Source organism: Eurosta solidaginis, chromosome 5 (assembly GCF_040869045.1).
Source record: "Eurosta solidaginis isolate ZX-2024a chromosome 5, ASM4086904v1, whole genome shotgun sequence".
Taxonomy (NCBI): Eukaryota; Metazoa; Arthropoda; class Insecta; order Diptera; family Tephritidae; genus Eurosta; species Eurosta solidaginis.
In genome coordinates this window covers 270,646,292-270,669,539 of record NC_090323.1, presented here as the reverse complement: position 1 = coordinate 270,669,539, position 23,248 = coordinate 270,646,292, and the positions used below count along the sequence as shown (strand labels likewise).

Below are 23,248 nucleotides of genomic sequence, written 5' to 3'. Positions count from 1 at the left end.
AAGTAGGAGGAATTGCACTAAAATCGTTACGTACCTCTGTATTATTCAATATTCCAGTTAAAAACTTAAAAGCACATAGCTGTTGTAAATTCATTTATATGTATTTTACCTATTTTCTCTTATTTAGTACATTATTTTATAATATTGTGTTTATATATTCAATTATATTTAATTCAATATATGTATATAAGTATTTGCACAGCTTATTTTGTTAAGTATGTAGAACACTATTCACAAAAATACGTTTATTACCTTATTCTATATATAATTTACTGTTCGTTACAGTGTAGCCTTATTTTTCCCTTTTTTAAAATATTTTTATTTTGGAGTATTAATTCTACAAGATAACCAATGATTATTCTTATTTTTATTTTATTGGTGAAATACAAGGCATTTTGAAATTCATACGACTTTATCGACTTTCAAAAAGCTTTCGACATAATGTAGTAGTTCACAGTTTAGATTTTAAAGGAGTATTTTTTGTTATTTTATTACTCATGAAATCCTACTGGTTTCCTGCTTTTCGGGTTCAAAGAGCGGTAAATATTTTCATGTTAAACTAATTCGGTAGCTCTACATTGATTATATGAATACACTGTGTAACATTAAAAATGCACTATTTGCAGGACATATGGCAAGTTCCTTATGACCACACGGTACTAAATATTGCATGCTTTTCTGCGCACTTGATACTGTTTTAGAGATTTTTGGCGATGGAGTTTTAGCGTTAGCGAACGTTGGAACTTGGGTGCTGCTCTTCCTTGCGTATTTAGAAACAAGTTATTTCAATTAGAAAAAAAAAATTTTCTAAGCGGGGTCGTTTTCGGCAGTGATTTCGCAAACACTCCGAATATATTTCTGCCATGAAAAGCTTTTTATTGAAAATGCATCTGCCTTGTAGATGCCGTTTGGAGTCGACATAAACATGTAGGTCCCGTCGCGCCGATTTGTAGAGATAATTAAAATGAGCCCGACACAAATTGAAAGAGAAGCTGAGTCTAAATTCTCTTCGGAGGTGTATCACGCCTTGTATTTTATTTTGTTGCTGTTGTTCTTCTTCTAGTAGCAGTCCAACGGAAGTCCAAGGAAATTTTAAGTTTCAATAGGATTGGACCAAAGAGACATAGGGGTTGAAGGCATTGGTTCCACACTGCCTTTGAAAAAATTGTTGATGACATGAGGAGACACTCAACATGCAGTACTTGCATTGCGTATATCGGGGTTGATTCTGAATAGGTGAAAGTATAACATATAGCAGTCTACAGATCGATGATGGGCCAGAGTCGCGCGCGTCTGTCCGAAATTCATTGGCATAGCGCTTTGGCAATTGATCGTAGATGAGGCTGAGTGTCTGTTGATACTCATCACGTTCAAACAGCTGAGTATTTTGTTATTGTATTTTTTTTTTTTTTGTATATACAATTTTTTTAGGGTGTTTGTGCATCTATCAGCACCGTTTTGTAGGAAGGTACCTTCCGAACTTAGCTATATAGTTGTCGAATGATTTAATGTATTCAACCAATGTATATTTTTTGTATGAAAATTGTGGTATGCGCCTATGCTGAGGCTAGGAATGTGGTGTTGTGCTAAATACTGATATGATGGATTTACCGCTCTTCACGAGGAAGGAAGCATAATTAGTTATGAAAGAGATTATTGTCTTAGCAAACTGGAAGAGAGGCCTGTTGAGGATGAATTATTGAAGCGTTGCAACTGTATACATATACATATCTGTACTTTGCAGTAAATCGAACCTTCTTATTAGCTTTACATTTAACGTATTAATGTTCTGAATGAATATAGAAATTATTTGAATTGTTATTGGAGATTGAAGAATAAAACATTAATTTGGGTTTACAACAAGGCCCATTGACAATTTTTTACATATCCACAACGACAGCTTCAAACTGGACTTGGGTGTGGGGGCTTGAACCTAATCGGGTTCTTTAGATATTTTACTCGATGATGGGAGCATAACTGGTAAGGCAAATATCTTCAATGACAGCCAGAGAGCAATAAAAACGCTAATTGCGGGCATTATAGAAAGTTCAAAGAAATATGCGAATTATTAATGTACCTATATTTTTTTATAAATATGTAAGCATATGAATAACTTGGTGTATTCATTATGCAATATGCATACATACATATATACATTTTATATAGAAATACCTTCGGTGCTCTAATGTAAGAAGTTATGAGCGTTTCAATATCATTATAGAATTTTTACTAATATGTGCAAATACATTCGAGAATATTTATACCAATAAAAAAATTCCCTAGAGATGCACATTTATATTGAGATCCTACCAATAAATGGGATACAAAAATAAGACGCCTTCATACTACTGGAAAAACTGATGTGCTCTCTTTCTCTGTCACTTTTCTTAATATCTTCTAAAACTAAACTTAATCATTGTACATACATACACTCTTAAAACTATCTTACAATCGTTATGTTGGAGTTACATAAATTTCGTACAAAAAAACATTCAAAAATTACGCTATAAGAACTTTGGTTATTACGCACCCTTGCATAGACTTCTAAATACGAAAAAATACAAGGTCCCATACTGCATACATACAAACATACATTTCTACCTAGACTACGAAGACCATCCTATGTATTACAGGCTTAATGTAACCGCGTCTATTAGCTCCAAATATAGAATAATACATTTTGGAAAACGCGCGAGTATTTTTGTTTCTGCTCCGCTATATTCTGCGTTTTAAATTTTGTTCTCTCTCTATGTTCTGCTTACTCGTCTTGTAAACTAGCTGATCTTTAATTGAATCAAATAGCTTACAACTCCAGTAGCAGAACTTCCTCATGCTAGAGAATGTCCAACGTCGATGAATCCATCATACGATCATCATATAAACTAAGCGTTTTGGAGGCACGCACCTTGCGCACCGAAGGTGGCACATCACCTGGTGTTTTTACACGTTGACTGGGATCGCGTAACTTTTCTGTACTGCCACGACCGCTAAATACCTCACGAAACATTTCCAAACTACGCTGCCGCCGAAAATTTGTGTCAGCACTATTGGGTGCTGTAAGTTGTCCGGTTGAGTTCGAAGATGATGCAGATGTGGCCTCTTTTAAGCTATGCGCCGTATTTAGGGTATTAAGTGTGCTCACTTCGTCTTTAATTAGATTATTGTTATTATTATTTATTTGTTTTATTAAGCTCGTAGAAAGCGAACGCGGCACTACATGACACGGTGTACTGGTGCGTGTATTCAATTGTTGTAGACGTACTCTGGGTTCGACGACATTGTGCTCTTCTGTGATGCTTTGTATAAGATTTGATTTGTTGTTGGATGCAACATAGGGTGGCACACTCGGTTCATCAATTGTGATGACTGCTCCATTCATGGGACTTAAATCAAGATTATTTGGACGCCTCGTGTGCGGGTAGACATCATTGAGCATTGTGGTTTTTGTTGCAGTTACGCCATTACTGCCGCGATCGTCAATAAAACTGACGGTTGCAGCTTTTGTCAGTCTTTCGCTAGCATTATTGTCGAGTCCTTTAATAACAGCCGCATATCGATTATCGACCAAATTTGATTTCTCATCGCCGGCAAAACCAAATTGCCGTTGAAATACATCAACATCAGTGTCACTTTTGCGGAAAAGCTTCTTTTGTATGAGCGCACGTACACCATGCCAACCACGCAACTTCCGATCGGTATTGTGCTGTTTAGGGAAACCTTCACCCATACTTGATGCAGTCTCTGACATAAAATTTCCAATCTTTTTCGCGTTGCCAGCAGATATTAAATCCTCGACAGAAACATCATCTTCAAGACACGAGAAGCTATTCTCTTGTCCATTCTGGAAGCTATGCTTTTTACTCTTCTCAACCAATATCTGTGGTGGACGCGTTGCGACTGGCGCCAAATTACGTTCCTGACAGGGATTGCGCCCCTGATATGGCTGTATTTGTTGTTGCGTATGTATGAGATGATTTTTCTCTGGCGCAATGCTGAGTTCACTTCCCATGCTGCGCGCGCGTGGTAAGATCTTTTGGTTTGGTGGTGGCTGTAGCATTGATGACGTCTCTGAATGGCACGTTTCCATCGATATTTGTTTGTGAAGCAAATTACTTTTACGTTCCACGCAATCCAAATGATCAGTGATGAGTAAATTATTTGCGCTCAATAGTGGACTCGGTGAATGTGTGTGCGAGTAACGCGGTTTCAAACCAGTCGCCTCCTGCATGCGCGCTTCTGCACAAAGAGAAGTTAAACGCGCTTCAGCATCATGATCCCAACAATCTTCGCAAGTGTCGTTTATAAGTTTGGCAGCCGCGCCACCACCCCATCCTGGCGGAAATAGAGGTCTTGCTTTATGACGCACCACTAACGCTTGCATTTGATCGAATGTGGGATGTGTGCCGACCTCTTGTTCATAAGGCGCTTTGTATGGTGGTGTCATTTGTGCTGGTGGATAAAAATCCGAGCAACGTGTCGCCACTTCCCACAACACCAATCCCAATGCATAAACATCCATTTGCTTCAGTGAGGTCTCACAATCACGCAAATTAACAGCACCCTCCAACAGCTCGGGTGCCATATAACGTAGCGTGCCAACTTCGTTAATACTCTTCGTTTCGGCCACAGCTACTTCGCCACGATACTCGTACTTTGAGCCAAATACCTTTAGCGCAAAACCGAAATCACCAATGCAGCAAGTACGATCGGCTTTCACGAGCACATTACGCGAATTAAAATCACGATGTGCAATGCACGGTTTATATTCGTCACCGCGTATAATTTCCGTATGCAAGTGAGAGAGACCGCGTGTAATTGATTTAGCCATGCCACAAAAAGTTTCGAATCCCATTGTGTTCGCAATTAGCCAATCTTGTAAGCAGCCGAGTGGTGCTAGAGACAATACTAATTGGTATTCGATTTTCCCATCCATCGTGTGCCGCTCATCATAGCCTTGCGTAAATATAAACCGATTAGTTTCTAATTAAATGAGCAGGATAATATATTTACTCACCAAAATAGGTCAACAATGAAGGGCTGTCCATCATAGGTAGCGAGTAGATGTTCCGTTCATTTATATAGTATGGATAATGGCTTTCGGGGAATATTTTCACAGCGACCTCTTGGTCATGCAGTACACCCTTCATCACAGTGCCATATTTGCCATTACCAAGCATACAGATCAAATTTATATTATCGACATTTCGCAGGTTCGAACTGTAGCCTGGACCTGATGGAGCTAAGGGCGCTTCCTCGGGCATCGTTTTATCTTTAACCTTACGTACATATAGGTACGCCGCGAAACCGCTAACCGACAAACACATAATCAGTACTACAATTGAACTTAAAACCACGCTCAAACCAGCATCGACAAATCTGATCGAAACACTTTTTGCTAGGCCGTAAATCGGCTTTGAAAGCTGGAAATAAAAATAAATGAGGTGTTTACTATGTCAAAATCTAACTGTGAGTTCAACTACAAGAGTGTTAATATAAACGATCAAAAACCTGAGTAGATGAAGAATTTCAAGGTCATTCGTAGTTTCTAACTTCGTATTTGTTGAAGCTCCTGCTGCTTCTTCAGATCGATGGGTGCTTGAATGCTGTGGACTAGAAGAACTGAATTGAAACTTGTTATATTCAAGAGAGTATACGGGGTCTTTGCTTTTGAAAGTAAGTATCTTGGAACAGTCCCAAACGAGATTGAAACATTGGCTGTATGAATAGCGGTCAACCCGATAAAACACTATGGGATATTGGCCCAGTGTAATGATTTGCAGTAAGTTTAGATTAAATGATAGCTTCGCCGGTAGCACAAACCCGTTTGGACTGTATGAAGGTCCGTGGTGATGCCAGACAAAATAACGATGACGTAAGCTATTATTTCTTAGAAGACGCATCAATTTCGAATATTAATGATCTGGACTTGGGTAGATCCTCTGGAGAATGAACCTAGGCCCAAATGCTTTGACCTTGTTATATAAAAAATTTAAAACCAAGAATAAATGACAATATGAGTTTCTCATCTCATCATTCTCCATGCAGTTGCATCAGGAAGAATTTTACACTATATTGAGACGTAATCAAAATCCAAATCAAGTAGGACAAATGAGCCTTGGTGAACCCAGTGATTTCAGCAGACCACGTGAAGCATCTTGCTACCCCGCAAGTAGAAATTTCCACCCAGCAGACTACAGCGAGGCAGTGGAACATCCAATTCCTTACGGTTCGCCCCTTCCGGTTGAATTGTACCATTTGCAGCTAAGGGAGTGTGACAGTTGGATGGTATATAAATATATATTCCGGAATCCAGGTGGTTATAGTTTTAAAATAGTTCGTTGCAACCACGAGCGATGTCAGGTCGTAACAGAGCTGTAAATGAACTTTATTTTTATAAGATTTATCTGGATGTCAAAGTAAAGGGAAACTGTCACGCTTATATCTTGGTGCGATTCCAGTATAGACTTTGGTATTCTGCTAGCTCTCTACTCTCGCACATGTGACTATTAGGTATTACTAAAGTTCAGCTACCCATTGTAATTGAATTGCTCACAGGGCGCCGATCAATGGGAATACATACGGTACGCCTTAATATCTCGGACGGCTGCGTTAGCTGTATGGAGAACGAAGGGATTAAGAAGAGCCGATGAGTTTTATGCTTAGAAGGCGAGGCATAAATATAGCGTTCAGGTCGCATCGCACTCGCCGTGGGAAATATTCAAGATCAGTGTCGGCCTCCTCCCTAACTTTCTCTTTGCCTCGCGGTCTTTCACTTAATTAGATGCCAGTGTTTCGCTTAGAGAATTTGGTAACACAATGAACCATAAGAGTTTCCAAGTAAGTTATCCCTTAACTGGGAAGCGGTTATCCGATCCTTCTTAGTGCCATACATCATGTAATCAGCAATGTTATCAAGCTTCACCCATATTCTATTGGCCGTCTCTTCCTTTTTTCTACAAAGCTATTTCTCTTTCCTTTCAGTCTCATGATAAATCTATCCTAAAAGTAAACGACATTTCTTTCCGATCTTAAAAGACCTTTCCCGGACTCGCTGAGGTATGACATGTGGCACATGTGAGCCAACTCAAGGAAATCAAAAACGAAATCAATTTAGTGCGAAATTTGCGAATTTAAAAACTACCAATGACCTTTTGAAGGTATAGTATGACCGCTCAGAAGTACTCCAAAATATACCTGCAGTGGTGCCGGCTCAACCACGGCGACATTCTTGTTGCAGGAATCGCCAGAGCAACAACAATAATAAAGCGAATTGTTACGCGAAGTAGGCGCTGAGCTTGTACATTCTGAGTGACTGCATGTGGCATTGCGTTCGGTGCTCTCCTTCCAGCAGCCTAGTGTGAATAAAATTCAAAAGCTGTGGTCATAAATCTGTGGCAAGAACCTAAAACTCACCTTGTTTTTCCACACGTGTTCCATTTCGGGTTTGACGCCAAAGTGCGAAGCAGAAAGTGTAATCGGTTTGACATACACGACGATGTGGCACGGCGGCCGCTTCAGTTGGTGTTGCTTCTATATCCAGCGCATTTAAATTTTCCGCGCTGTACTGAGTCTGTACGCCACTCGATTGGTACTCTTCGAAGTCATCATCATCTTGTATAAACTTTTCATCTTCCATGAAACTCATGCAGGCGAATGGGCGTGCAGCTGTGAACAAATAGAAATGCATTACGAAACATCGAAAATTAACTGATGCGAACTTACGAGTTTTTGCTTGAACCCAAGCACACAGCACCAAGTAGTAGACCAATTTGAAAGTAGGCATAATATAGCTTTAATTGGCGTCTGGGTCTTAATTTAATAACGAATTATCGCTGCCATCGTTTTGCTGGAAAGACATAAAATGAGTTTATTTTTGTTAATCAGCTATAATTAATGCAAGCCAGAGCTGGGCGATAATGATTTCATGTTTAATGATTATATCTGTGTAAATCATAATTACACTTTCTCTTTTAATTTACGATAGAAATCCAAGAAGAATGCTGATTAGCACCCAGATAAATTGCGGTTTAAATTAATACCCCCACCATAGAACAGTACTCGTAGCGCTAGACCTATCAAAAGCTTTTGATACGGTCACCCATGGCTCGTTACTGCAAGACCTGGAAGGGTCTACCCTTCCCCCATGTCTTAAAAGGTGGACCGCAAATTATCTGGGTGGTCGGCAGGCATCGGTGCAATTTAGAAATGAAACATCACAACCAAGGAGAATTAAACAAGGGGTGCCACAGGGTGGTTTGCTATCCCCACTTTTGTTTAATTTCTACATATCTAAGCTACCTTCACCACCGGAAGGAGTCACAATCGTTTCCTACGCCGATGACTGCACAATAATGGCCACAGGCCCAGGCCCAAAGATCGATGCGCTATGCAATAAAATAAACGGCTATCTCCCTGATCTATCCAGTTTTTCGCCTCGCGAAACCTGGCATTATCACCGACTAAATCATCGGAGACCTTATTTAGAACATGGACGTCCCAAATGTCGACCATTTTGAACATCCACGTCAATGGAACTACGCTACCGACTGTCCTACACCCTAAAATCTTGGGTGTGACGTTTGATCAGAATCTACATTTTGGTGAGCACGCAGCCGCAATTGTTCCGAGAATTCAGAGCCGTAACAAGATCCTCAAATCCCTCGCTGGCAGTACCTGGGGAAAAGGTAAAGAAACGCTCATGACTACATACAAAGCAATTAGCCAGCCGATTACGTGCTACGTCGTATGGTCGCCAAGCCTAAAAACTACCCACTGGAAGAAACTACAGGCCTGCCAAAATACTGGTCTAGGATCGCCACGGGCTGTCTTTTTATGTCCCCAGAACACCATCTGCATAATGAGGCGAGAATACTCCCCATCAGGGAGAGAAATGAGATGCCGACCAAACAGTTCCTGTTGAATACCCAGAAACCTGGGCATCCCAACAGACATCTGATTGATGAACCAGCACCGCCTAGGGGCTTAAGGAGTCATCTCCGTAAGCATTTTGAGGAAATACGGCACCTGAGAACCCAGCCGTATGAAGTGAAAAAAAGCAGGTCCTTGGTGAACTCCATAAACAGGCGTCGGACCTTTATGCCGGGAATTGCCCGGTGAATCCAGTACTTAAACAAAATTATCCAAAACTCGCGGAAGAGGAACGCATACTCCCCAGGGAAACGCATGTCACTCTTGCTCAACTTCGCTCTGGATACTGTAACAGGTTAAACTCTTACCTATCCAGAATCAACCCCGACATTCAAAATGTATACCCTGCTTGCAATGTGTCCCCACATGACACCAACCATCTCTTTAATTGTAATGTGGAACAAACGCCTCTAACACCCCTTTCCTTATGGTCCACCACTGTTGAAACGGCAAGTTTCCTTGGACTCCCGTTAGAGGATATTGATGACAATTCGTGATCGGTCGCGTCTATTAGGTGGGGCGAGCATTGCTACAACAACAACAACAAGAATGCTGATTAGCAGTCGAATGAGAACTTCAGAACAAAATTGTCGGAAAATTTTCCACCGATGGAGTGCAAAAGGCTAGTACAGGAGGAAGGGCGCAAAGGGCGGTTGGTCATAGGCGCAGATGCAAATGCGCACCACAATGCGTGGGGAGGAGCAGATACGAACGAGAGAGGCGAATGTCTATTTTGTTACATCCTGCAAACCAATTTGCAGATAGCCAACAGGGGAAATGTCCCTACATACATTGGTCCAACATCCAGCAATGTTCTGGATATTACATTGAGCTCCGAGCGTGATATATCAAGGTATTATTGGATGGTTCTTGATAGACCATCCTTCTTCGACCATGCGTACATCAGCTTCAGCATCCCCCTAAAGAGGGTAGAGAAGGGAGGAACCTTTAGAAACCCTAGGTCAACGAACTGGGCTAAATTCCAGAAACATGTAGAAACAAAACTGGGACAACCCAAAGAGGTTGCTAATGTAGAAGAACTGGAGGAGTCGAATGAATTCCTAACAAGGACGGTTATGACTGCGTATAACAAAGCTTGCCCCCTATAAAGATTCAGAGGAAAAGCAAAGCCGCCATGGTGGAGCAATGAGCTGGGTCTCCTAAGAAGACAGGTAAAAGAAATGTTTAAGCTCGAAAAGACCGCGGAAATCGAAGCGTGTCGGGACGAGTACAGGGATCTACTGAGGATCTACAAGCGTGAAATTACCAGGGCGAAGAGATACTCATGGAAAAGTTTCTGTACGGACATAGAGTACTCCAGCGAAACAGCAAGGTTGAAAAAAGTCCTAGCAAAGGGAAACATAGTCCAAGGACTAATAAAGAAAGAGAACAGGGAATGGTCACGTAATAGTGAGGAATCCCTTGAGGTGCTTCTCGATACACATTTCCCATCGGGAGACGGTTTAGAAGAGCCAGCAGACATCACTCACACTTCAGAGCTAGTAGTGCCCGGTTCGGTGACCGATACCAAGATCAAGAGGGCAGTGAAGACGTTTTCTAAGTATAAATCGACGGGCCCAGATGGTATATTCCCGGCCATGCTAAAAGTCTCAAGTAGGACGATCGTGGAATGGCTTAAAATAATATTCGATGGGTGCATAAGACTGAATCATGTACCGCACTCTTGGAGAACTGCTCGTGTAGCTTTTCTACCAAAGGCGGGGAAGATCGGTCACGTGTATCCCAAAGACTATAGACCCATTACCAACATCATTTCTGCTCAAAACCTTTTAGAGGCTGATAGATGTGTACATAAAGTCCAACGTGGATGAAAAGCTGCTCTCCACAACACAGCATGCGTACACCAAAGGCAAGTCGGTAGACACCGCATTGCATAGGGTGGTAATAAGCATAGAGAAATCCCTGGAATATAAGGAGTATGCTCTAGGAGTCTTCTTGGACATTGCCGGAGCTTTCAATAATGTTGCAAAATGGGCGATTATGGATGGCCTTAATTACATTAAAGTACATCCTGCCTTAATCAGATGGATCGGCTGCATGTTAAATTGCAGAAACATTACATCACAATGGGGATTGTACGAGGCCACGAAATCAGTGGACAGGGGCACGCCGCAGGGAGGGGTGCTATCACCTCTGCTGTGGACGCTGGTCATCAACCAACTGCTCAGGCGATTCGATGAGGGACCCGTAAAATTTACGGCTTACGCAGATGACGTAGCAATTGTCATAAGTGGAAAGTGCCTTTCAACGATTAGTTCTTTGATGGATCGGGCGCTTCGGGATATTCATACTTGGGCATCTATGCGGAGAAGACGGATATGGTCTTGTTTACAAAGAGGTACAAGGTCCCAAATTGGACCAGGCCTAAGTTAGGAGGGGTGACCCTACAGGAGAAACCTTGGATAAAATATCTAGGAATCATCCTTGACAGTAAGCTGTCATGGAAGCTCAACGTGGAGGAGAGGGTCAAGAAGGCCTCAACGGCACTCTATGCATGTAAAAGAATGCTGGGGTGTACGTGGGGCCTATCGCCCTCTCTTTCTCATTGGGTTTTTACAGCGATTGTAAGCCCTATTCTATACTATGGAGTTCTTGTTTGGTGGAAAGCCACACAAAAAACAACATACCTCAAAAAATTATAGGGGGTATGCAGACTATCGATGCTTAGCATTACGGGCCATTCTGCACATTCCAACCAGGCTCGGTGCTTCGGGGCAGCTTGAGCGCCGACCACATGGCCATAGTAGTATAGCGTCATCAATCACAAGACGAACAGACTACCCGATTCCCTATCTGCGCTTCGAGGGAGATCTTCAGGCCACAATATAGGTGGATGGTTGGCGCAAGGGTGCGCAAATGGCGGACGAGGCGATACGTGTGTACACCGATGGCGGTAGACTGCGCTGATCCGGAAATAAGCAGATCCTACAGGCTGCCGGATTACTGTTGCGTTTTCCAAGCGGAAATATTAGCCGTAACCAAAGCAGTAGAAACCCTGGAAGAGAATAGCTTAAGCTGCAACCGTGTTAACTTTTATATTGACAATCAAGCAGCAATTAAGGCAATAATCTCGCATAGCACAGCATCTAAATGCGTGTTAGAGTGTAAGCAGTCTCTGGGGAGAATCGGGACAGGGAGAAGCATACATCTGTATTGGGTCCCAGGGCATATGGGAATAGATGGGAATGAAAAAGCGGACGAACTAGCTAAAAAGGGCGCATCCCTTGAAGCTTGCTCCGTAGACGTCCCAATTAGATTGGACGAGATTAAGCGAAGAAGAGAGGTGCACATGATGGACCAAGCGTGGGTTCAAGCGCGGGGCTGTAAAGTGTCGAATATTATGTGTAGGTCTTACAACCTTAGACTAACACAGTTGCTTCTATCATTAAAAAGAGAGGACTGTAGACTCATGACGGATATTCTGACTGGACACTGCCTTCTGGCGTCACATGCCTTTAAATTAGGCTTGGCCAGTGATAGCAGATGTAGGAAGTGCGGGTTGGAGGAGGAAACGATCGAGCACGTTCTGTGCTCGTGCCCCGCACTTGCCAGGCTAAGACTCCAGCTATTAGGAGTGATACAGCTGTCAGATCTAGAAGCAGCAAGTGGCTTAAGTCCTAGGAAGCTTCTAGTATTTGCCAAGAGGACGGAGTTATTTTATAACATAGGTCCTGGTTTTTGATAGGGTTTTTCAGATTGGTCGTTAAAACAAACTTCTGGTAACAGTACGGACTCAATCAGTCTATGTGAGGTCCTCATGGACCGGCCAGTTCAACCTAACCTAACCCAACCTTTATCGATTTTTATCAATTGAAAATTCGAAGCAGACGTTCGCTTTGATCCTGAATTTTAGAGCAAACTTTTGGCGGATACGCTCTGGGTTCCACCAGTCGTTAAAAATAAATTAGATTTCGTTCAATTTGGCTCAAAACTTAAAACTCAGAAACTCTTTGAAAACATTTATTAGAAAGTTGAAAATATGGACCAAATTTCGCCTAATTTATTAGAATTTTGTATGCACTTTTCAAATGTGTTTTGTATGGTTTGAACCAGGACATCCAGTGGACTGATTTCTGTGAGAAAACTTAACTTTCACCCTTTTGCGAAACCACCTCTGAACCTTCCGCAATCGGAACCAAAATTTATATGTGATATTTTTGATTTAGTTATAGAAATCGTTAATTTGATTTATAAGGATCACCCTAATATTTTCACAAGAAATAATGTAAAAGCTGCGCTGTACTAATTTTTGTTCCCCACTTTAAATAATTGCTTTCTAATTAATTTTTAACTCCATCAAAATGTAATATGATAACCATTTATAAACAAATGTGTACGCATTTATACAAAATCATTGTGACCTTGAACCAGATTCCGTATGACTCACCGAACTACAGCGATGATAACAAAAAATGTTTTAATACAGAAAGTCATGCTTGATTTAAAAATATGAGTAACTGAATCATATGCAAATTATCAAAACCGTTAATAGCCCTTGTAGTTCTCAACTACTACAAAAGTTCCCCGGAAGATTTTCGGTCTTTGCGTACCGGAAATGTAGCGATGACCCGGTTTTACAGGCAGAGCCGAGGATAGGCCCCAAATGAATTGAGATGATGAGATGTAGGGTGAATAAAGGCCGCCCTTGGTGTTTTCAATTCAATTGAGCTGTCGCTTTGAACAAATCACATGCGTAACTCGACACGGAACTGCCAAAATATTTATTTATTTATTTATTTAATTAATTCAGTCTAAAAGTACATGCTTTCTTACAGACTAGTTAAAAATAGAAAACAATTCAAGCTTAAACTTATATAAGCTGTTATTAAAATTAAGAACATTACTGAATCGATTTGCTAGATGTATAGTCCTAGTTATAGGTTCATTCATAGCATAATTCGTTTTATGAGTTTATTTCGATAAATAATCTATTATGCCGAAGATCACGCAGTGGAATATATGGAATGAACAAATTAGATAAATCGGAGCAATTTATGCTCAAGTTTATTACATTATATGCAAGCATCAGTGAGATACAAGTTCTTCTGTCGTGCAAAGCCTGAAGACCAAGCAATTTGCGCCTGCTGGTATACGATGGGAGGTCGTCTGGCCAGTGAAGCATCCGTAAAGCAATTTTCGTAAAAACTTTTTGAACTCTTTCAATTTGATATGAGTTAGATTCTTAAAAAGGATTCCATATTATTGAACAATATTCAAGGCGACTTCTGACCAAGGAGATATAAATGCCTTCAACGTCATAGGGTCCTTAAAGTCACTGGTGTTTCGTCTAATGAACCCAACCATTGCAAAGGACTGTGCAACAATGAAGTCAATATGACTGAAAAAAGAGAGTTTGGAGTCAAAAATGACACCCAAATCTTTAATCTCTTGACAACGATTAAGAGATTTAGCATTTAGTTTGTAGTTAAAATATGTCGCAGTTGTCTTTTTGGAATAAGACACAACGCAGCATTTGTTTGTATTTAAAAATAAATTATTGTCTGCGCACCAACCGGCAAAAGAGTCCAGATCAGATGGCAAGTTAGTGCAGTCAGAGCTATTACGGATCGTCAGAAATAGTTTGACATCGTCCGCAAACATCAAACATTTTGCGAAAATAAACTAAAATGTTAACTGCCGATTATTAAGAATGTCGATTATGGCTACTTGGGTTCGAAATGCTTCGCTTTTTTTCAAATATTGTCACCGATGAGCATTATCCCGTTCCTGTCTTCAGCACTGTGTTCCCAGATTATGCTTTTAAGTTTCAATTGTTTTTGTTTTTTATCGGCCTATTGATAAATCATTCAAGGTTCGAATCGAGCTCAAGGCCAGAACAATAACCTTTTTCTGATGATAATTATTGGTATTTTTTTGTTTTAGAAAATAATGAATAAATATAGTTGGTAAAAAGGAATAGAAGTAGCAAATTTGCCAGTCAAACAAACCACCGCTGTATAGCTAAATGGTTAGCGCAGCATGCCTAAAGCGTACTGATGATGAAGGCTTAGCACCCTTCGAAATGGATCTATCTGCGCAGCTATGGCAGATTGTCTGAAAAATTTTCTACTTACTATTCCAAAAACAAAATACAATTTTTCAAATTTAGAAAAATTAAAAGATAACAATAATTATCATTAGAAAAAAATTATTGTTCTGGCCTCGAGCTGGATTTTAAGTTTCACTTAGCTGTAAGTTTCAATGAAGCATATACAGGAACAGGAAGGTTCGCCTATAGGCAGAACTTTTTCATCTTTTGGTAAAGGCAATCTTTGTGAGGGGTCAAAAAAATGTTTCCCGCCATAGTTGGTATTCATACCAGTTAAAGGACTAATTATATCCGCGACACTCCCAACAGTAACAATTTTGAAACCAGATGAAGGAAAAGTGAGATCACGTGTACGTTTTTTTAACTTTGGACCTTTTGACTTTTTAATTTCAGTATCAAAAATAAAAGCAAGTACTATGAAAATTTTGAAAATGTCTATTAGTGAGGGTGCCCATTCCCAAATTAGGACGTTGGACACCATTTACTTGTGCTCATACATAAATACCAAGGATGCATCGTAACATTAAGTTTTATGTTAATCAAGAAATTTCAAACGTTTCCGTTGGAGCACTTGCGAATGTTATTGTTAAAGCAGTTATCAAAATAAATTTTATTTCGTTTTTAACCGAAACGAAATTATGTCGTTTTTATTGCTACGTTAATAATAACGTAAAACTTAACACGAAGTGTGCTATCAAAGCCATAGCACGCGTTCGGTTGTATGTGAGTGAAACTAACGTTTAGATCGAGCGTTTCATAACGTTTATAACGTTAACGAAGTGGTTTGTTAACTTATGTAATTTAAATTTTAAACAAAGCAAAATGGTATCGTTTCGTTGGTTGAGTATCCTTGATAAATACAAAAGCAAATTTGGTGATTTTGACTTAACTCAAAAGTTTATGCTATTACTTTCCCGCCATTTCTTTATTTGTGTTTGTGAGCTCACAGCGTTGGTCGCGCCGGCCCCAGCGGCTTGTGTCCCCCATTTATGACAGAAATTGCAATGCGAAAATAATTATAAATTAAATTCCTTGTTTGCTAGTTAAATGGTTATATTCGTCTGAGTGTTTCTGTGCTCCTATGCAATAACAGCTTAAGTCGACATAATGATAAAGTTATATTTCCCTTTACTCTTTGCAACAGAAAATTCGCATTTCGCTTATCCTTTCTCGCATGACTCGACTGCCAGGACACCCATCCATCACAAGAATGTGCACAATAGTGCGATAAAAAATAATAAAAGAAAATTAAAAACACAAAGCAGATTCTGGTAGAACTGTCAGTTTGGCTTTAGACAGTACATACGTAAATGGAAACTGTCATTTAAAGCTCTGGTACAATACTCAGATTATAACACCATTGACCATTATGTTCTTGCTGGGTTTCTTTTAGTAAGAAAATGCTGAAAGCGTATGTGAATCGCATGCGTGGATTGCCGTCGCCAAATGTGATTAAATGAGTCATTTCGGAAAAGCGTTTTTCCTAGGGATGCATGGCATTTCAAACCTTTCACTCAAAATGACGCATTTTGTGCAATGTAAATTTAGTATAACTTTAATGGATCTCTAATAATTAGTATACCTTTGTAGGAAACCAAAGACCGGTACAAAAATGATTTAAAAAAAATTGGCGTATTTTAGGGCGCATATAAGCTTTGTTTTTTAAACGGTTTTATTTAGCTTGAATTGACAGGCTGCACGGCCGTTGTGAACGAATTTTGTAATTGATATTTAAGTAACTTCCCGATAAGCTACAAGCTTGAAACTTGGAATATAGTTCCGAACCCGATGACAATGCAATAATAAGAAAAAATCGCCGCTGAGTGGCGCAAGGATCGAACGTGGTGCAGAGTCGAGTAAATTCCTTGGAAGAATTATGTATTGAGGACTTAGATTGTAACAAATTGTCAGGAAAGAGTCCTTGTAATAATGAGTCACTAAATGAACTAAATAGCATGAGAAATAATAGGCAATTACATAAAAGCGTTAGACGCGTCAAATTTCTACTGATAGTCATACATAAGACCAACTGAACCTTAATAAGGTTATGCTACGCCTCACATTTTTAGAAATTTCACGCGCCCAATGCTTTTATTTAATTCTCTGATCAACGCCCTAGATTGATGAGGAGTGTGATGACTAGTACCTAGGACCTACCTAATAATTTTCTAGCTTTTAATATTATTATTACTTCATGTGATTATTGTTTTCAATAAAACCATTTAACTTAAAAAAATTTTTTCAAATTATTTTTTCTCCTTCTTTTACGTTCTTTGTGCAACGATTTCGTACGAGAGCTTCCTTGATAAATTTCCTGGTCTATATATTTTTATACTCAGTTGAGCAGAGCTCACAGAGTATATTAAGTTTGATTGGATAACGGCTGGTTGTACATATATAAAGGAATCGAGATAGATATAGACTTCCATATATCAAAATAATCAGGATCGAAAAAAATTTTATTGAGCCATGTCCGTCCGTCCGTCCGTTAACACGATAACTTGAGTAAATTTCGAGGTATCTTGATGAAATTTGGTATGTAGATTCCTGAGCACTCATCTCAGATCGCTATTTAAAATGAACGATATCGGACTATAACCACGCCCACTTTTTCGATATCGAAAATTTCGAAAAACCCGAAAAGTGCGATAATTCATTACAAAAGACAGATAAAGCGACGAAACTTGGTAGATGAGTTGAACATATGACGCAGAATAAAAAATTAGTAAAATTGTGGACAATGGGCATGGCACCGCCCACTTTTAAAAGAAGGTAATTTAGAAGTTTTGCAAGCTGTAATTTGGCAGTCGTTGAAGATATCATGATGAACTTTGGCAGGAACATTACTGCTATTACTATATGTACGCTTAATAAAAATTAGCGAAATCGGAGAAGGACCACGCCTACTTTAAAAAAAAAAATTTTTAAAGTAAAATTTTAACAAAAAATTTTATATCTTTACAGTATATAAGTAAATTATGTCAACATTCAACTGCAGTAATGATGTGGTGCAACAAAATACAAAAATTAAAGAAAATTTCAAAATGGGCGTGGCTCCGCCTTTTTTCATTTAATTTGTCTAGGATACCTTTAACGCCATAATTCGAACAAAAATTAACCAATCCTTTTGAAATTTGGTAGGGGCATAGATTTTATGACGTTAACTGTTTTCTGTGAAAATGGGCGAAATCCGTTGATGCCACGCCCAGTTTTTATACACAGTCGTCCGTCTGTCCTTCCGCATGGCCGTTAACACGATAACTTTAATGAACTTAGTTCACATGCTTACTTGAACTCACTTTATCTTGGTATGAAAAATTAACGAAATCCGACTATGACCACGCCCACTTTTTCGATATCGAAAATTACGAAAAATGAAAAAAATGCCATAATTCTATACCAAGTACGAAAAAAGGGATGAAATATGGTAAGGTAATTGGATTGTTTTATTGACGCGAAATATAACTTTAGAAAAAACTTTATAAAATGGTTGTGACACCTACCATATTAAGTAGAAGAAAATGAAAAAGTTCAGCAGGGCGAAATAAAAAACCCTTAAAATCTTAGCAGGTACTACATATATAAATAAATTAGCGGTATCCAACAGATGATGTTCTGGGTCACCCTGGTCCACGTTTTGGTCGATATCTGGAAAATGCCTTCACATATACAACTACCACCACTCCCTTTTAAAACTCTCATTAATACCTTTAATTTGATACCCATATCGTACAAACTTATTCTAGAGTCACCCCTGGTCCACCTTTATGGCGATATCTCGAAAAGGCGTCCACCTATAGAACTAAGTCCCACGCCCTTTTAAAATACGCATTAACACCTTTCATTTGATTCCCATATTGTACAAACAAATTCTAGGGTCACCCCTGGTCCACCTTTATGGCGATATCTCGAAACGGCGTCCACCTATGGAACTAAGGATTACTCCCTTTTAAAATACTCATTAACACCTTTCATTTGATACCCATATCGTACAAACGCATTCTAGAGTCACCCCTGGTCCACCTTTATGGCGATATCTCGAAAAGGCGACCACCTATACAACAACCATCACTCCCTTTTAAAACCCTCATTAATACCTTTAATTTGATACCCATATCGTACAAACACATTCTAGAGTCAACCCTGGTCCACCTTTATGGCGATATTTTGAAACGGCATCCACCTATAGAACGAAGGCCCACTCCCTTTTAAAAATACTCATTAACACCTTTCATTTGATACCCATATCGTACAAACAAAGTCTAGAGTCACCCCTGGTCCACCTTTATTGCGATACCTCGAAAAGGCGTACACCTATAGAACTAAGGCCCACTCCCTTTTAAAATACTTATTAACACCTTTCTTTTGATACACATATTGTACAAACAAATTCTAGGGTCACCCCTGGTCCACCTTTATGGCGATATCTCGAAACGGCGTCCACCTATGGAACTAAGGATTACTCACTTTTAAAATACTCATTAACACCTTTCTTTTGATACCCATATTGTACAAACAAATTCTCGGGTCACCCCTGGTCCACCTTTAGGGCGATATCTCGAAACGGCGTCCACCTATGGAACTAAGGATTACTCCCTTTTAAAATACTCATTAACACCTTTCATTTGATACCCATATCGTACAAACACATTCTAGAGTCAACCCTGGTCCACCTTTATGGCGATATCTCGAAAAGGCGACCACCTATACAACAACCATCACTCCCTTTTAAAACCCTCATTAATACCTTTAATTTGATACCCATATCGTACAAACACATTCTAGAGTCACCCCTGGTCCACCTTTATGGCGATATTTCGAAACGGCATCCACCTATAGAACTAAAGCCCACTCCCTTTTAAAATACTCATTAACACCATTCGTTTGATGCCCATATTGAACAAACAAATTCTAGGGTCACCCCTGGTCCACCTTTATGGCGATATCTCGAAACGGCGTCCACCTATGGAACTAAGGATTACTCCCTTTTAAAATACTCATTAACACCTTTCATTTGGTACCCATATCGTACAAACGCATTCTAGAGTCACCCCTGATCCACCTTTATGGCGATATCTCGAAAAGGCGACCACCTATACAACAACCACCACTCCCTTTTAAAGCCCTCATTAATACCTATAATTTGATACCCATATCGTACAAACACATTCTAGAGTCATCCCTGGAAAGATTACTCCCTTTTAAAATACTCATTAACACCTTTCATTTGATACCCATATCGTACAAACGCATTCTAGAGTCAACCCTGATCCACCTTTATGGCTATATCCCTAAATGGCGTCCACCTATAGAACTTTGGCCCACTCCCTCATAAAATACTCTTTAATGCCTTTCATTTGATACACATGTCATACAAACATATTCCAGGGTTTCCCTCGGTTGATTTTCCTATATGGTTATTTTCCCTTATGTTGTCACCATAGCTCTCAACTGAGTATGTAATGTTCGGTTACACCCGAACTTAACCTTCCTTACTTGTTTTTAAATATTTTAACACTTGATATGTTAGTAGTGATAATAGTGGTAATTTAGTGATGGAATGAAAACGGTCTTTAGAAACCATATCAAGGCTTTGTTATACCGACTTATGCTATTATTGCTTGCAGTAACCGTTTTGTTGCCTCACCCTCTGTATTCATTTTAGCAACACTTTTCGATTTATTGGGTCTGTTTGTTGTGCTTTTATTATTCATTATAGGTTTTCGTTTCTATAGCAGATTTTTTCATCTTCTGCCACACGAAATCATTTCAATAACTATCTCATTTCAATTTCACAATTTGCCCTTTTTATTTCATCTTCCTTTTATTATTGATTTCGCTGCATATTCAACCACCACTCTGTGAATTTTATGCGATTTCCTCAAGTAAAGTCGTGCAATTTGTGTTCACAATCTGTGGGGTAGAATGATGTCCTAAACGGAGACAAAACATCGACAGAGTAGGAAGTGGAGCACACAAAATAGGTACAGATTAAACCAACAACGATAAGTAAAAGACCAGGCGCGCTATTAAAAACCAAGTTTAGGAAACTGGTTAGCCCAATGCACTGTTTCGACGCCGCTTCGTGTGTGTCCAAATAAGCCAAGTGCATTTCCACTGGCGCCGTTGCTTAATTGCCTTTGTGTTGTTGTCATTGTCTTTATGTCTTCATTTTATGTACGATATTACAAATGCCATGTCTACTTCACTGACTAAAGTTTGCATGTAAAGTTTTAACTACAACAACAACAAAATAGCGTTCAAGTCACTGTGGGGTGTCTTTTTTTTCAAATCGTTGCGCTCGTTTCGACTTCTACAACTGACGCGCGCTCCACAAAGTATTTTTTACCGCTTTTCGTATTGCACATTTCACAATTTTGTTTACTGCCTCAGCTGCAGCGCAGTCTGCGGCCTCATACCTACTTCATATAATGTACACCCTAATCCAACAGTGCACATCGCCGTCAGCTAAACCGACAATGCAGGTTTGGAGTGGTGGAGACCGTCCGCGACAGACTTCGTCTCAAGAGTTTAGTGAACGGGCAGCGACCACATACTTAAACGTTCAGTGTAAACCAAAAGCAGAATGCACTCCTTCACCCTTTTAAACGGTTTGGAGAAGGGAAGGGAGGAGTGGAGTGCCCTTCAAGTATTATTTCTTCTAGCTGATTTTCAATCTTTGTTGTGCGCTTGTACTGCAAAACCAAAGTGGGGTGGTAAGTTTGCTGTGTGTAAGTAAGCGTCGCCTAAGCGATGGGTTGGGTGGGTGGTTGGGTGCTTGCAGTTTGTCCGTGTACTGTTGCGACATAATTTTAAATGCAACTTTGCTACAGGCATCATTTATGTTGAATGGTGGTGACAGTCTCAACGACAGCTAAAACAACAACAACAGTAGAGACTACGTAGTCAACAGCGTCGTCAACGTCAGCAATCGAGTGCGGAGTAAGAATGAATTGATTTTTCCAAGAGCCCTCGAAAAAAACTTGAATTTTCTTTGTCAATGAAAAATGTGTGAATATTTTAACTTTTTCTATTGATCCTCAGATAAATTTAGATAATTTAATGCATTAGCAATTCAAACCATATTCAAAAATATGATTTTTAGTTTTTCTCGTTTAATTTGCATTTACACTTTGTGGCTTACTTATTTTTTTGTTTGGCGTTTTGCATACAAATTTTGCAATATTTTCTCTGCGTAATATTTTGTTGTTGTATCAATTCTTGTGAAATCGTTTATATTTTGTGCTATTACTTTATTGTTTTCATTATACCATTTTTATTTTGTTAATACTTTTCTTTTTTATAACTTTATTCTACACATTTGTATATGAATTGTGGTTTAGTATTTGTGTGCTATTGTGGTTGTTGTTGGTCAGAACAATTACCCGGCGCCAGCGACTTTTGCTCACTTCTGCTCTTCAGCGTTGTTCGTCTTCAACTGTTTGTGGCGCTAGCGATTTCCATGCTGGAGTTGAGTAGCCAGCTCGTTACATTTGGCATTTGGCAAGCAATAGTCAGACAGTTTAAGTGCTTGGTGTTTGGTGAGGGTGGGTGTATGCTTCTAGAGAGCAGGCGCAGTATTTCTACACTCTCTATTTGTTAAAAAAGCTTGCTCGCTCCAAAAGCAACTGTCAGATACACAGATACACAGATCCATGAGCACAAGCAGATACAAAAGGCACCAACACATTCGCATTTTCATACGTACCCAAAAATACACAAGATACTAATAGAAAAATTTTGCACTGTGGCCACCCTGTACTAAATTGTGATTAGAAATTCATGCAGGCTTTAAGCTCCAGTTAAATATTTAAAATATGCTTAATGCTCAAAAGCTTATTATATAAACAGGCGGCGGTTACTCAGAATATAAAACGGAGCTAAAACCAGAGTACTCATATATATATGTACAAATGCATACATATCTGTTAGGGATGTAACAAAAGTGAGTTTACAAGTCACGGTAATTGGTTTCATAAACTTAAGGCGGTGACACAATGACATGTTTCATATAGATGCGTTTAACACAAGATTATGCATTCCAACAACATCGCCACAATCAACCAAGATGTTGCGTTTGTAAATATGAAGGAACTTCAGACTTGGCAATTGAAGTTCATTACGCCTTGCCCATTCACATACAAAATTTTGCGAAGCACTGTTGTAAACATTTTCCCTATACAACAAAAATACTTGCTAACATATTTTGTGTCGTATTCGATTGTTATATTGCAGTTTTTAATTGTGAAA

General features: G+C 39.4%; 1 protein-coding gene across 1 annotated transcript; it reads right to left on the bottom strand.

Annotated features, from left to right (window-relative positions):
• On the bottom strand, nucleotides 1-22,448 carry wit (wishful thinking). The gene is made up of 6 exons (XM_067790579.1): nucleotides 22,143-22,448; nucleotides 7,723-7,846; nucleotides 7,414-7,665; nucleotides 7,195-7,352; nucleotides 5,015-5,420; nucleotides 1-4,953 (listed from the first exon to the last, which is right to left on the bottom strand). The coding sequence occupies exons 2-6, from the start codon at nucleotides 7,781-7,783 to the stop codon at nucleotides 2,834-2,836; spliced, it is 2,997 nt and encodes a 998-aa protein (XP_067646680.1). The 5' UTR covers nucleotides 7,784-7,846; nucleotides 22,143-22,448; the 3' UTR covers nucleotides 1-2,833.
• Nucleotides 22,449-23,248: the final 800 nt, after the last annotated feature.